General features: G+C 45.1%; 2 protein-coding genes across 2 annotated transcripts in view; both read right to left on the minus strand.

Annotated features, from left to right (window-relative positions):
* LOC102848751 (zinc finger protein 568-like) overlaps positions 1-3,785 on the minus strand; it is a 25,852-nt gene extending 22,067 nt beyond the window's left edge. Inside the window, exon 1 of the mRNA XM_006897393.1 lies at positions 3,780-3,785. Coding sequence (XP_006897455.1) covers positions 3,780-3,785 — 6 coding nt within the window. The remainder of the gene's footprint in view (positions 1-3,779) is intronic.
* An 8-nt stretch (positions 3,786-3,793) lies between these two features.
* LOC102849162 (zinc finger protein 605-like) lies at positions 3,794-10,672 on the minus strand. Its single transcript, XM_006897394.1, has 4 exons — positions 10,637-10,672; positions 10,233-10,359; positions 9,881-9,960; positions 3,794-4,951 (listed from the first exon to the last, which is right to left on the minus strand). The coding sequence occupies exons 1-4, from the start codon at positions 10,670-10,672 to the stop codon at positions 3,794-3,796; spliced, it is 1,401 nt and encodes a 466-aa protein (XP_006897456.1).
* Between the last annotated feature and the right edge of the window lie 5,329 nt (positions 10,673-16,001).

Raw genomic sequence — 16,001 nt, forward strand, 5'->3', positions numbered from 1 at the left:
ATGAACATGGATTGTGTCTCAATGTCATGAAGACAGAAGTCGTCACCACTGAACAGCTGAACATCAGGAGACACAGAGAAACAATTGCTCCATCTTGAGAGTGTATGATTTCATCTTATTTTCAACAACTGAAGCATCAGCAGCCAGGATATCAGGAGGCATATTACATTGGAAAAGTCAGCTGTCAGAGACCTCTCCAAAATCCTTGGAGCTTTGAGGGCCTAGTAGAAAGAAGCTGCGTTGCAATCCCAGAGGTACTTGGTTTAAATCCACCAGATGCTGTGCTGGAGAAGGAGGAGCAATCTCATCCTATACCACTCAGATCTGATTTGATGGTATGCACGTAAAAAATTAAAAAAAAAAATCCCGAGGAGCAGTAATATGAGTTTGTAAACTAAGGCGTGCCTGACTCAGGCCATGATCTTTTCAATCATTTGCTGTGGTTATCAGAGCTTGACAATGAGTAAGATTGAAAGAAGTGATACCTTCTTTGTGCTGTTGGAATACTGAATATCCCATGGACTGCCCAAAGAATAGTTAAGCCTTTGGAATAGTGCAGTGAGAATGCTCCTTGCAAGCAAGTTTAAGTCTCATGTTTTCTGGCCTTGTTCTTAGAGGGGGATATTCTTTGCAAAGTGACATTATGCTTTGAAAGGTGAAGGGTCCATAAAAGAGAAGAGCTCAATGAGAAAGACTGACACAGTCACTACAGCAATGGCTCACGTGTGTCACAGACGATGAGGATGGTACAGGAGAGGGCAGGCTTCGTATAGAGTTGTTCATAGGATCGCCAATGAACTTTTCTCTTTGAAAACTTCATCGTGTTTATTTTCCCTGAATTGACCAACCCTGGCGTCATTCATCCAGTTGTATGACAGAACAAATGACGTGTTAAAACACCACAATGTGCCTTGATACCTAAGACCACAGTTAGAGCATTCATTCTCTGCGTTCATGACTTTTATCCCCCGAGGATACAGTTTGTAGTCACGCAGTGAGGAAGAAATTCTACTCAACTCTCGTCCTCAGTGAAGATCTTGGGATTTTGCCTGCGAGTTCTGTATGGTACATAATAATACATTATTGGACACTGAAAGTACCACCGCAGGGACGACATTGAGATAGGAGCCCATTCACTCTATCCTTAGGATTTCTCTGCAGGGCCAATTGTGTTATCTCCTGACGGTCCACCTTTGGTCATAGGTGGTCCCACAAGAACCATGTCCCTCTAAACGAGGAGTCCACCATTGTATGCTGATGGCTTAGCAGCCCCAGAAGGACTTCTTCAGCTCACAGGGTTCTTTCCCTAGAGCTCACTGCTAAGGAACAGCTGTGGTTTGTCGGGGCCGGATCTCTAACCTTGACCACAGGCACATGCATATCCTTTTGGTGTTTTCTCTTATGAAGACAAAGGCTGGAGAAGTAGGAGAAAGCCTTTCCACAGTCCTGGCCGCTGTAGGCCGTCGACCCCGTGTGTAACCTCTGATGCACGGTGAGAGCTTTCTTGGTGCGGAAGGCCGTCTGGCACTCTCTGCAATGGAAGGGCTTCTATCCCGGGTTGATCATGTGATACATGGTGAGGCTCGACTTCCAGGAGGACTTGCCGCAGTCGCTGCAGGAGAAGGGGAACTGGCCCGTGTGAAACGTCTGATGAGTGGTGAGGCTTGACCTCTCTCTAAAGCCCTTGCCGCAGTCTCCGCACACAAGCTGCTTCTCTCCCGTGTGAATTTGAAGGTGGAGGTTGAGCCCTGCCTTCTGGCAGAACACCTGCCCACAAATCCCTCACACGTATGGCTTCTCTCCTGTGTGGGTTCTCTGCTGGATGATGAGATTTCTCTTACTTTTTAAACCTTTGCCACATTCACTGCATAAGTAGGGCTTCTCATCAGTGTGTGTCCGCTGGTGGACAATGAAAACCTTGTCTCTGGAGCCTTTGCCGCACTCACTACAGACGTAGGGTTTCTCCCTGGTGTGGATTCGCTGATGCACGGTGAGATAAGTCTTGAGGCAGAATCCCTTCTCACTCTCTCCACCAGTGTGCAGTTTCTCTGCCATATGCATCTTTCGATGGTCATTGAGACGCCTCATCTGGAGAAAGGCTTTGCCACACTCCACAGATTTATAAGGCTATTGACCTTTATGTGTTGAGTGGTGATGGTCATGGAGCTTTGACATTTCAAAGAAGGCTTCCCCACACAAACAACATCGATAGAGCATCTGTCCTAAGTGGAGGATCTGATGGTCTGTGAGGGTAGACTTTCTGTGGAAGGCTTTCCCACACTGGCTGCAGGCATGGGGCTTTTTAATCATCTCAGGTTATTTATGCTTAACGGCTAGGGACTTGGTTGGGCTGCATTTCAGGCTTTTAGGGTATTTGATTTCAGTACAAACTTGCTCACGGCCCACAGGAACCAAGGCTGTCTCGTCTTTGAGAGGCTCAGTGGAATTCTTGACGTCCACACATCTGATCTGTGTGATGGAGGGTAAGCTTAAATTTGACTTCACACCTCTTTGACAAATGTCAAACATACACTGACTGTCCCTTAAGGGAAGATGAACTGTATGCTGATGAGTGGTGTTTTCTGATGCAGTTTGTTTATAAGACTGACTTGTTCTCTCGACTCTTTTCACATGTTGGAACCATGCAAGCAGATGACCATCAACGTCCCAGGTTTTTACAAAAGAAGAGAACAAATCATCCTCCCTTCCACTTGCACTGGTTTGGAGGTATTTATGAGAAGCTGTTATTGATATGTGGTCGCTCGTTGCAAACAACCTGATACGTGTGTAAAGAAAGTCCCAGGATTATTGCATATCGACAAAAACAGTATAAAATAAACTTTAAAGCAATAAAAGGACATAGCATAGAAATCACACTCTGTGTTCATGACTTTTATCCCCTCAGGATATTTTATACTATGGGAAGCCAATACTAAATATTTGTAATAAACTGAATGCTCTTTCAGGACTGGGGGAGGCATGGTTCAAGCTAGAGTTCACCGTGCGGCAAGAAGGCAATCTAAAGGTTTATTGGATTCTTGCACAGTATCTGATGAACCCTCCCCTCCTGAGTCTGGAGGAAGGTTTTAAATAGACAGACCTTGGCTTCATTTCAATTGAATTCTTTGTGATTTACTTCCTGGTAATTTTCAAGACACAGGGAAGCTGGAATGGAGGAGGCCTTCAGTGAAGAGAACTGCTGGCCCCCTGATTTTCAAGGTCTCTGTTCTATATCATTCGGGGTAGTCTCTCTCACTATTAATAATTAATTATAAGAAGACTTTACCCTCAGTCTTCACATTCAGGTAGAAATGTTGCTCAATTCTCAACCTCAGTGAATATCTCAGATTTGACCTATGAGTTCTGAAGGGTATGTAATAATATATAATTAGATACGGAATGTACCACCACAGGGAAGACATTGAGAGATATCACACCATTCACTGTATCCACAGGATATTCTGCTGTGCAAATTCTGTTGTCTCCCAATGGTCCACCTCTGGCAACAGGCTGTCCCACAAGAACCACAACCTTTTTCCCTAGGAGTCCCCCGTTGTTTATTGATGTCTCAACTGCCCCAGGAGAACTGCGGTCACTCACAGGGCTCTTTCGCTGGAGTTCACTGCTTAGGGAAAAGCTGTGACTCCTCTGTTTAGGGTCTCAAACCTTGAGCCCATCCAGATGCCTGTCCTTTTGGTGTTGTCTCCAGTGAAAAAAAAAAAGGCTGGAGGAGTCGGAGAAAGCCTTCCCACACTCCTGGCAGTGGTAGGGCGTCTCACCCGCATGAGATCTCTCATGCAAGGTTAAAGCTTTCTTGGTCTTGAAGGCCTTGTGGCACTCGCTGCAATCGAAGGGCTTTTCTCCAGTGTGATCGCTGATGCACAGTGAGATCTCTCTTGGAGCGGAAGGCCTTCTGGCAGTCGCTGCAATGGAAGGGCTTTTCTCCAGTGTGTGATCTGTGATGCACAGTGAGATCTCTCCTGGAGTGGAAGGTCTTCTGGCACTCAATGCAACCGAAGGGCTTTTCACCCGTGTGGATCTTGAGATGCGAGTTGAAGTTTGATTTCCGGGAGAAGGACTTGCCACAGTCGCTGCAGGAAAAGGGGAACTGGCCCGTGTGAAGGGTCTGATGAGCAATGAGGCTTGACTTTTCTCTAAAGCCCCTGCCACAGTCCTCACACACGTATGGCTTCTCCCCTGTGTGAATTCGCAGGTGGATGGTGAGGCTTCTCTTCCTCTGGAAGCCCCGGCCACAATCCCCGCACACATAAGGTGTCTCTCCCGTGTGAGTTCTCTGGTGGACGATGAGACTCTTCTTCTGCTTCAAACGTTTGCCGCATTCATTGCACAAGTAGGGCTTCTCACCACTGTGCGTCTGCTGATGGATAATGAGACCTCTCTTGTATGTGAAGCCTTTGCCGCACTCACCACAAACGTAGGGTTTCTCTCCAGTGTGAACCCGCTGGTGAATGGTGAGCCCTATCTTCTTGATGAATCCCTTCCCACACTGAAGGCACTTGTGCGGTTTCTCTACCAAATGCGTCTTCTGATGGATGTTGAGCTGCTTTATCTGGAAAAAGGCTTTGCCACACTCTGTGCAGTTATAAGGCTTTTGTCCTTTATGTGTTGAGTGGTGATGGTCACTAAGATTTGACTTTTTAAAGAAGGCTTCCCCGCACAGACTGCATCGCCAGGGCTTCTCTCCTGTGTGGATGACCTGATGGTTAATGAGAAAAGACCTTCTGTGGAAGGCTTTCCCACAATCGCTACAGGCATGGGGCTTTTTCGTCTTGTCAGATTCCTGATGCTTAACAAGAGGAGACTTGGTGGGGTTGCATTTCTGGCTTTTGGGGAATTCGATTCCTGGACAAATTTGCTGGCGGGCCACAGGAACCAAGGCTGTCTCGTCTTTGAGACGCTCAGTGGAATTCTTTACGGCCTCACTTCTGATCTGTGTGACAGAGGGTAAGCTTAAATTTGACTTCACACCTCTTTGACAAATGTCAAACATACAGTGACTTTCCATTAAAGGAAGATGAACTGTATGCCGATGAGTCGTGTTTTCTGATGCAGTGTGTTGATAGGAGTGTCTAGTTCCCTCGACTCTTCTTACATGTTGTAACCATGCAAGGAGATGATCATCAACGTCCCCGGATTCTACGAAAGAAGACAACAATTAACCCTCCCTTACACTTGCACTGGTATGTACGTATTTATGAAAAAGTCTTGTTCATATAAGGTAACTCCTCCGTGAAAAACAGCTCAGAGCATAAAAAACGTACAAGGAATATTGTCCCTGGCATATTGACAAAAACCATATAAAATAAACTGAGTAAGCTGAATATTAAATTTAATATTCTAATAGTAAACAAAATGAAATATCAGGAAATGAGGGAGGCTTAACACACGGTGAAGGTTACCTTCCGGGACTAAGGTGTTCCCTAAGAGTCGACATTTTTCATCATTTCTATTAGCTGAATCTCTCCTTCCTGAGATGAGCATAAAGAGGGAACTTGGCCTTATCTACAAAAGACTTCCCCACGGTCACTTGTTTTTTTTCTTGTCCTCACTTATGATTTTACTTTGTCCCCCTTCCTCATGATGCTCTATAAATACTCAGACATGGCTTGAAGCCTTAAGTCATCAAAAGTGCAGGCCCCTTGTTCTTCACGCTCTCTGTTCTATATCATTCCTGGTAGTCAGTCTCATTATTAATAATTATAAAAATACTTTACCCTCGGTCCGCATAGGATCAAAGACTCCAGCCATCCACATGGATGGCTTCTAATCATGAAGACAGAAGTCCTCACTACATGGACTGATAAGCAACATCGGGAGAGACAGAGACACAACTGCTCCATCTTGAAACAGTGAACGATTTCGTCTCACTTGGATCCATAATCAACAATTTCACCCTCAACAGCCAGGATATTAGGAGACACATTGCTTTAGAAAAGTCAGCTGTCAGGTCCCTCCAAAATCCTGAGGAGTAGTCATAGGACTATGAGAACTAAGATATGCCTGACTCAGACCATGACATTTTCATTCACTTGCTATGGTGATGAGACCTTGACAATGAGCAAGAATGACAGAAGAATTGATGCCTTCAACTTGTGGTGTTGGAATACTGAATATTTGATGGAATGCCCAAAGAACAAACAGATATGTCTTTGGAAAATTACAGACAGATTGCTCCTTGCGAGCAAGGATAGGGAAGGCCCCTCTCACATTCCTTGGGCATTTTGTCAGAGGAGGTTATTCTTTGGAAGGGACACCATGCTTGCAAAGGTGAAGGGTTCATAAAAGAGAAGACCTCAATGAGATAGACAGAGACAGTGACTCCAGCAATGGCCCAAGTGTGTCATAGACGATGAGGATGGTACAGGAGAGGACAGGGTTCGTATAAAGTTGTTCATATTGTCGCCAATGACCTTTCCTGTTTTAAAAAGTCATCGTGTTTATTTTCCCTGCACTGATCAACTCTGGCTTGATTCATCCAGTAGGTATGACAGAAAAAATGATGTGTTAAAACACCACAGTATGCCGTGATTCCTAACACCACAGATAGAACATCCACACTCTGTGTTCATGACTTTTACCCAATCAGAATAGTTTATAATATGGGAAGCCAATACTAAATATTATTAATAAACTGAATGCTATTTCAGGATGTGGGGGAGGCATGGTTCAAGCTAGAGTTCACCCTGAGACACTAAGACAGTCCTTAAGGGTTTACTGGATTCTTGTGTTGTTATTTGCTGAACCATCCACTCCTGATTCTGGAGGATGGTTTTAAATAGACAGAGTGTGTCTTGATTTGCATTGAATTCTTTGTGATCTACTTCCTGATAATTTTCAATAAAGATACAGGGAAGCTGGAATGGAGGCCTTCAGTAAGGAGAACTGCTGGCCCCCTATTTTTCAAGGTCTCTGTTCTCTATCATTCCTGGTAGTCTGTCTCATTATAATAATTCATTATGAAAATACTTTACTGTCAGGCTGTAACATAGTCTCACAGTGAGGTCGAAATGTTGCTCCACTCTCGACCTCAGTGAATATCTCAGGTTTAACCTATGAGTTCTGTAGGGTGTATAAAAATAGATAATTATATACTGAAGGTACCAGCACAGGGAAGACATTGAGAGCTTAAATTTGACTTCACACCTCTTTGACAGATGTCAAACATACTTTCCATTAAAGGAAGATGAACTGTACAACAATGAGTGGTGTTTTCTGATGCAGGGTGTTTATAGGACTGTCTTGTTCTCTCAACTCTTCTTACATGTTTCAACCATCCAAGAGAATGATCATCAACGTCCCAGGTTTCAAAGAAAGAAGAGAACAAATCACCCTCCCTTACACTTGAACTGTTACGTATGTATTTATGAAAAATTGTTATTGATATAAGGTAACTCTTCGGTGAAAAGCTGGTCAGAGCGTAAAAATAGTACCAGGAATATTGTCCCTGGCATACAGACAAAAACCATATAAAATAAAGTGAGTGAAGCTGAATATTAAATTTAATATTCTAATAGTAAACCAAATGATACCTCTAACGTGTTCCCGAAGAGTCAACATGGTTCCTAGTTTGTATTAATTGAATCCCTCCCTTCTGAGATGAGCATAAAGAGGAACTTGACCTTATCTGCATAAGACTTCACCATGATCCTAGGTTTTTCTTTTGTACTTCGTTATGATTTTAATTTGTCTACCTTCCTCACGATGTCTCTTCTGACATCCATTTTGGTCTTTTCTTCCTCTTCTGTCTTTGCAAGGACCCTTTGCACTCTTCCGGGATGATACCCTTGATATCCTCCTACAACTCGTCTGGTCTTTGCTCATTAGTGTTCAAAGCCTCAACCCTGTTCCTGAGATGATTCTGAAATCCAGGTGGGATAGACTCAAAGTCATACTTTGGTTGCCTTGGATTTGGTTTAATTTTCCTCAACTTAAGCTTGAACTTGCATATGAGTAGTGGGTGGTCTGTTCCACAATCAGCTTCTGGCCTAGTTTTCACAGCTGATATTGAGCTTCTCCAGCGGTTCTTCCCACCGATGTAATCGATCTGATTCCTATGCATACCATCTGGTGAAATCCAAGTATATAACCTGCGTTTATGTCTCCTAAAAAAACGTATTTGCTATGAATAAGTCATTGATTGTGCAAAATTCGATCATTCTCTCTCCACCTCCATTTCTGTCACCGACTCCATGTTTTCGAACTACTGAATCATCTTCTCTATTCCCAATTTTTGCATTCCAGTCACCCATTATTATCAAATGCATCTTCATTGCATGTTCAAACAATCTCCAATTGTAAAAGTTCGTAAAAATCTTCTATATTCTCTTCCTTGGCTCTGATTGTTGGTGCATATATCTGAATGATAGTGGTATTAACTGGACTTCCTTGTATGCGTATGGATATTACCCTGTCACTGACAAAATTGTACTTCAAGATGGATCTAGCAATGACTTTTTTAACTATGAAAGCAACTCCATTTTTCCTCACCTTTTCATCTCCAGAGTAATATATCATATGATCATCCGACTCAAAATGCCCCATGCCAGTCCATCTCATCTCACCAATGCCTAGTATGTCAATATTTATGCATTCCATTTCTTCCTTAACAATATCTAATTTTCCTGCATTCATGGTTCTCACATTCCATGTCCCAGTCACCAGTGTCTGCTTACAACTGTTCCTCTTCCTTTGTATTTCCATACTTGAAAGCTCAACCTCTGTTGCCCTTTCTGTTATCTACATGTGTTATGTTGTACATAGGGTTTTCAGAGGCCTGCTATTTCAGAAGTGATTGGCCAGTCCTTCTTCCTAGTCTGTCTTAATGTGAACGTTCAGATTTAGAGAATTATCAGACAGACCAGCAAGTTAATGGTATATCCCTTACTGTGGAGTTAGCCATTAGTGTCAGTGTTGTCCTAGCCTTTCTCACACGTGTCTTTACCCACTTATTTCCCTGCTCCACCATCCACCGGGATACCCATCCACTTGTACCCACTCCCTTCACATCTATCTCCCATTGACCAGCCCTTCATCTAATAGCTTATATATGAAGCCTTGGATTCTGTGATTCCAAACACACCAGCTGCTGGTAGTTCCTTATGTGGGGACCAATGTCTCTGAAGTTGAGTTGTAATGTTTCCGAGCAAAGCCGATGCTCGATGCTTCCTGTAGAACTGGTGTGTACATAGGAACAAATGCCATGTGGTTTGGGCATCTTCAATGATATAATTATAAAAATACTTTACCCTCGGTCTCCAACACATGGCAATGACTACAGGACACACGGAAATTTGTGCCATGAGAGGGGAGGTTGGGGTCAGGATCGTTAGTGTGAAGTGGCCTCGGAGGGCTGTATCAGCTCACAGGAATCTGCTTGGTGCTGAAATGCTGCCAAAGGTACTGGAGATTCACACACCTTGCGAATTCGGTGGAGGTTACACTATTGGTCTGAGTTGTTCTTTTCAGGGAGGAAGATGCCCTTATGGATACGAGTAGGTAATCTTACCTTGACAGAGATCTGGAAGGTGTTATTTTTAATAGGGAGACAAAAGCAAATGAAGAAGGGAAAGATTTGGGAATACTGGAATGAACAAAATCATTGAACCCAAAATACCAACACGTAGAGCAACGAAACAGAAATCTAATCTTAAAAGGTAAAACATAAATTGTGCTCTATCTGGATTAATCTCAGAGGACACAGAGGAGTGTATTTCTCTAAATTCATGAATAGAAAAGGAGTCACGAGGGAAGAAGGAGGAACAGCAGCGTTTCAACATGCCCACAGTCACTTCACATATGTGACAACTTCTCTCACGTGTCTTCCACAGTCTTCCCGACCCACCACTTTTTGCTCACTCACCTGAAGAGATTCCACCCTGGCTTCTGTCCAGTAGAGTTCGCGGTGGCTCTCCCTGCTGCAATATGGAAAGGGCATCTGCTCTGCTAATTCCACACCCTGTATGTGTGAAACCAGAGAATCCTAGAATCACCCAACAGGCATTGGCTTGTGAAGAGACCAAATGTTTACTTATGGTGTAAAAGGGGGAAAAAAATTCAAGCTTACAACGTAAAGGTTCTGCTTTCAAGAGGAAAAAGACTATTCCTAATGACATACGCCTAAAGTGGATGAGAATCTCACACTTCTCAACCCCACAGACACCCCAAAGCTTGAGCAGCTGAGAAATGAGAATGTGTCAGGAGAATGTCCTCACCGATGGCCACCAGGTGACTGTGGGTCTCCAGCATCACGTCCCAGTACAGGGCCTTCTGAGCAGGGCCCAGGAGCTGCCACTCCTCCCAGGTGAACTTCACGGTCACATCGTCCAACGTCAGTGACCCCTGCAACACAAAGATCCTATTTCAGAAGGTATTTTCCATGTGACGATATCAGTGAAACGTGAGGGCAGTTGCGCTACTCCTTCCCTAGTACGAGCTGCTGCAGCGATGCACATGGATGGCTTAAACATTTTTATCGCTCTCTCACATATATATGTTTTTGTGGCTATTATTTGTCCTTGAGTCTCCTGGGACTCATACCGACCCTATGCTCAATAGCCCTAATCACTGCTCTCTCTCCTGCCAATATTATCATCTACGACACACCACTCCCCATTACCCCAGTCACTGAATCATCTACCTCCGAGAGGGTCATCCTCTCCTACGCTGTCCCTGCATCCTCCAAAGCAGGAAGGACTGGTCCCAACTGGCAACGTGTCCCAAGTACGTCAGAGGAAAGTTCAAAATCCTTGCCTCTAAGAAACAGCCTGGCTTCACAATCTCCAGGACAAACCTGTTTGTTCTCCTGACATCCATGGTATATTCAGTACTCTTCTCTGGCACCACAACTCAAAGACATTAATTCGCCTTCTTTCATCCCTCTAATTCAGCCATTCCAATAATTAAGTCATAATCCCATGAACAAGGCAACTTTATCCTTACATCGTCTTATGCTGAAGATTCTAAAGGTTTCTCTATACCTTGGACTAGTCTAAATATGTTGCTTTTTGGATGATATGACCAAACATTGTACAAGGTTTCTTTAAACATCTGAACAATTAAATCCATTAGGAAATAAGATAAGATAATAATAAGATAATAAAATGTCACCTAAGTCCTTCTTTGAGCAGAAACGGTGGGGCGCAGTGGCTAAGCTTGAGGAACCAGGACCCAGCCTCTTTGTCACAGGTTGTGGACAGGTTGCTAAGACTCTTTTGATCAGGACAACCATTCCTCAGACCCCAGAAATCCCAGGGTCTAAGGCAAGAGTTGGAAAGGGTTCGCTCATGCTGCCAGGGCAGGACCCAGCCTCCAGACCGCCCTCCACAACACTGGGAAGGTGACTGAGGATCTGCATTCACAGCCTTTACCAGCGTGGTCCTTGTGGACTTGAGCATATAGGCCCCTCACCACTGCCAGGAGTCATTGCACAGAAACACACCTTCACACTGGACATAGAAGTGGATGCAGATAGAGAACGCCAGGATATGGACGTGAGGAGGACCTCGCCCTGGAGGTCTGCACTGCTGCACTGACCTGGTCCGCTCCCACTCCTACCCCTCGCTGCAGTCAGTGGACACTCGGCAGCCTGTCTTCCCGAAGACACTTCAGGACACCTGCTCTGTGGCTCTGACACCCATCCTGCCTCCTGGCACTAAGGATCCCCCAGCAGCTCTCCACTCTGGGAGCCACGTCATTCCAGAATTGTCCCCCGAATTTCAAGCAGACAAGGGCTGTCAATTCCCTGTGTGTGGTCATTCCAGAATTGTCCCCCGAATTTCAAGCAGACAAGGGCTGTCAATTCCCTGTGTGTGCTGTGATGAGGATAATTAAGAGCATGGCTTACAAAAATAAAAGAGTCACCTGAACCCTGTCCATTTTCTTTTGTCACGGAGCGTCACCAGCCACCGGGAAGCTCCAACGCTGTGCCTTCTGGGTCAGGTGTGTTTGCTGTTGAGAAATTTCAACCTGCCATGAAAGGTACCCCAAAGATGGCAATACCCAATTTAAATAACGTCTTCCTCTTTCTTTTTCTTGCTGTTGGGGTGTCAAGACCTGTACGATCAAGGGAAAATGAATGTGAGGGGTATATCACCTCTGTGACAACCTGCAGTCACTGCGTCGACCACTCACTATAACGCACAGCCCCTAACCCCAGTGACTGACACTTTATCAAGTGACCTAGAACAGGTTGCACCTGTGGGCGATAAATCCTCAGGGGCTGATGTTTCAGAGCTATGGGTGATAGATATCTTTTTACAATGGGACCTGAATGATCAGATACCGATGTGAAGGGGAGAGAAAAAAGAAAGAAAAAGAGATTGAACCTTACTTCCTGTGATACATAGTTTCATAGGGTGGTCATACGTGATTCTCAACCAGAATGGCAAAGAAATGAGGCTTTGGGAAGATAAATTCATTCCATGGGCTTGAAACATATTTTAAACATACTATATAAAAGCCTTCATCAAAGGGAGCACTGGTGGCTAAGTGGTTTTGAGTTGAACTAGGGACCAAAAAGCAAGCAGTTCGAATCCTCCAAGCTGCTCCAACAAGAAAGATGGACAATGTCTTCCCATCAGGGAAATTAATTTACTGCTTCGGAAAACCTAGTGGAGAGGCAGAGATTCAACAATACATACTCACAAAATAACCCATAAAAGCCTGATCTATAGCCTGAAGGCGGCTGGGGAAACGAGAGAGTTGGAAAACCACTTTAAGAAACACTGGATATGGCGAGCTCTGGTGGCCTAGTGGTAGGAAACTGTACTGCAATCCCAGAGGTGCGCGGTTCAAAGCCGCCAGATGCTCTGCTGAAGAAGGAGGAACAATCGCCTCCTGTACCAGTCAGAACCAATTTGACGGTACACACATAAAAAGAATAAATAAATGAATAAATAATTTAAAAAAATGAAAAGAAACGCTGGATACGAGCTACTGAACTAAGTACCAATCACAGTGACCCCACGAACTGTGCTGTAATGCACCACGCCTTACCATCTATGGCACGCGTGAGCCCACTGCTTATACCACTGTGCCACGATCTCTTTCTTGTTGACAATGTTCCTCCTGCCTTTCTCTGAATACTAAGATATCTGCTATCAGACTGAAACCAGGATTTCTCCTTCTAATGACATCAAAGGAGCTGAGATGCCATTAGCACGTTATTGTTACAAGATCCAATGGATCACCCTTCCATCGCCTCTCCAGTTAATTATCGAAGTTTCATCTCATTATTGCATCTGAATATGGTTACTTTAGTGTGGAGAATCTCGAGAAATCCCTGCAGAGCCACAGCTGGATTCCAAATGCCAGAGGCGTGACCTTAGCTGGACAATTCCTTCCAGCGCTCCACCAAATCTCTCTACCTGCCTCTCACTCACAGCGAATGGAATGGAACTGACTCATAGCTGAACCTCCAGGAGAATGTCAGCAGCCGTAACTCACATGTGAGGTTAGTGGTCATTTGCTTCCTCAGGAGCAAGTGGGGGATTCGAACTGACTGTCTTTAGTATGGAAGCCACCAGATCACTTGTTGTTAAGTGCTGCCGAGTCGCAGGCTACTCATAGCGACCCCATGAAGGAGAGTCCTCGACGGTTGGGTGTCTCTCAGCCTCTCTCCAGGTTCACAGGGTCTCCCAAGGCAAGCTATTATGGAAGTGGATGCCACTCCTCCATCCAAGCTTATTTTGATTGGGGAGCTCCACCCCACTCTCTGTCCGCACTGGGTAGCCAACCATTAACGCATTTGACACACATCAGTGTCACAGTGTTCAGCCTCACAGTAACCACAAGTGACCACTGTATGGAAATTTGTACAGCAGGGCTATACGACCTAGAGGAATGTCTGAACAAAAATAATGAAAGACAGGCCCGAGGGCCCTAGAAAAAGAAACCACACATTCCGGGAACCCCAAACCTACTGCGCCTCAGCAAGGCAGAGTCCGGATTCAGCTGGCATTAAATATCCCAAGGCCCTAGGCAGAGCTTGACGTTTCAATGTCTTACCAGCTGGGCACGCCCAAATGCTGGCAAACTCCTTTCCCCAGATCCCCAGTTCTTTTGACAAGTCGGCCGTGGAGCCAAAAATCCACCACGCCTGCAAGGAACCCCAACCCTACCGCGCCTCAACACCAGATCACTAGAGTGAGGACTTACACCCCATACTGGCCGCAGGATAGACTTCCACCCGTTATTGTGTAAAAGGTAGAAAGTACGCATGGATAAGACTCCTGGAAGGCTACTGATCTGATGGCAAAAAGGCGGACAAATTCACACCAAACGGTCACCTACTGAATTAGGAAGAAAACACTTGATTATCTGGACAAGGCTTTTCCAACCACTGACTGGGGAAGGTGTCACCTGCTGAGGTTGCAGGGGTTCAGCTGTTCTAAACCCCAGTCTCCCTCCACATAACAAAGAGCAGCCTCCCATTCTCCTCACCAAGGAAGCAGGACCACACCTCCCTCCAGGGTGGAGATGCCCCCACATGCAGGTCATTCCACCCAGCATTTCATCCCTCAGCAGGAACCTTAAACCTGAGTCATTTTAATTCTCATCTTCATTCCTTAGGAGGTGAGTGTCCCACACAAACCGGAGACCCAGACAGGACCCTGATGGCCACAACCACGTGGCACACAGGCATCCACTCCACCAGTGACTCCAAGGCACCGCATCCCACCTGCGTCCCACCCGGGAGCCTGCCAGACCTTCACCCGACACATCCACCTGTCTGTCTGCTCCTGTCTCAAGTACGCGCTCATACGGCCGCCAGTTCCGTTCTCAAATCCCAGGGAGAAGTCACAAAGGAACAGACAAGGATCCAGAACGCCTGCAATGAAGATTCCATTCATTAGCAGAAGGGTGGTCTCTTCCTCTACGGCGGCCCGCGAGGGTCCGAACTGTTCAAGGCGAAGATACCACGTGATTGGACGCCGCTTGTGACGTCACCGCTATGCACCTGGCCCATCAGATTTAAAGACCCCCCCCTGGCTTTGTGTGGTCTGAAACTCCTGGGTACTTAACTACAAGGTAGGTGCACATCCCTGTTTACTGCGGCTTTGTTCACAATAGCACGGAGCTGGAAACCACCCAAGTGACCATCAACAAACAATGGATAGAGAAGCTGTGGTTTATTCACACAATAGAATACTACGCTTCACTGAAAAACAAGGAACTCATGAAATATTATTGAAAATGGGTGACCCTGAAGGACATTATGCTGAGTGAAGTATCTCATCCCAAAAGACAAATACTGCATGGTGCCACTGTTGTAAAACAGGACTGACATCTGGGTTGGGGAGAGACTGAGAAAGATGGGGTCAACAATGTACATGGCATTGAAACAGATGAGGGAGCAAATTGTTTAAGAGGGATATGTGATTAGGTAGTTTCGTCATGACAGGAGTCTACAGTGAATTCTACATAGTGGAGTGGACCTGGAGGAGGGTTGGTGAAACAATGAAAGAATTTTACTTTTTCAAAAGGGTAGTGTACTAGGGGGGAGGGTTGGGAGGGGAGAAAAGTGCAACAGTGAATGAAAGGAGATCCAAAGTCTCTGTAAATTTTTCCTGAAATCAATAAGAAATTTAAATTGAAAAAATTAACAACAACAACAACAACATAGGGACAGCTCATGTGGCCCAGTGGGCAGAAAGTGATTGCTACCAAGCCGCACATGGGCAACTTTAACCTGCAGTCCTCGGTTTTGATTTTAGTCAAATATTCCTCTAAGTAGCCAAAGCCCTGGTCCGCCCATTTGCTCTACAAAGAAAACTCATATTTGCTGTCCAACTGAACACTGTGACAGTGATGCATCAAACACGATAAGGGTTCCTACCGTGGACAGTGTTTGGAGGAGCTCCCCAATTAAAACAAGTTTGGAAGCAGGAGTTGCATCCATTTCCGAAAACGTCTGCCTGCAGATACCCTGTGAACTTGTAATAATGATAAAAATTATGCAAGTTTATTTCCTTCACAGGGTC

The sequence above is a fragment of the Elephantulus edwardii genome, unplaced genomic scaffold (genome assembly GCF_000299155.1).
Source record: "Elephantulus edwardii isolate Elephantulus edwardi_28Jun2011 unplaced genomic scaffold, EleEdw1.0 scaffold00208, whole genome shotgun sequence".
In the NCBI taxonomy this organism is placed as follows: Eukaryota; Metazoa; Chordata; class Mammalia; order Macroscelidea; family Macroscelididae; genus Elephantulus; species Elephantulus edwardii.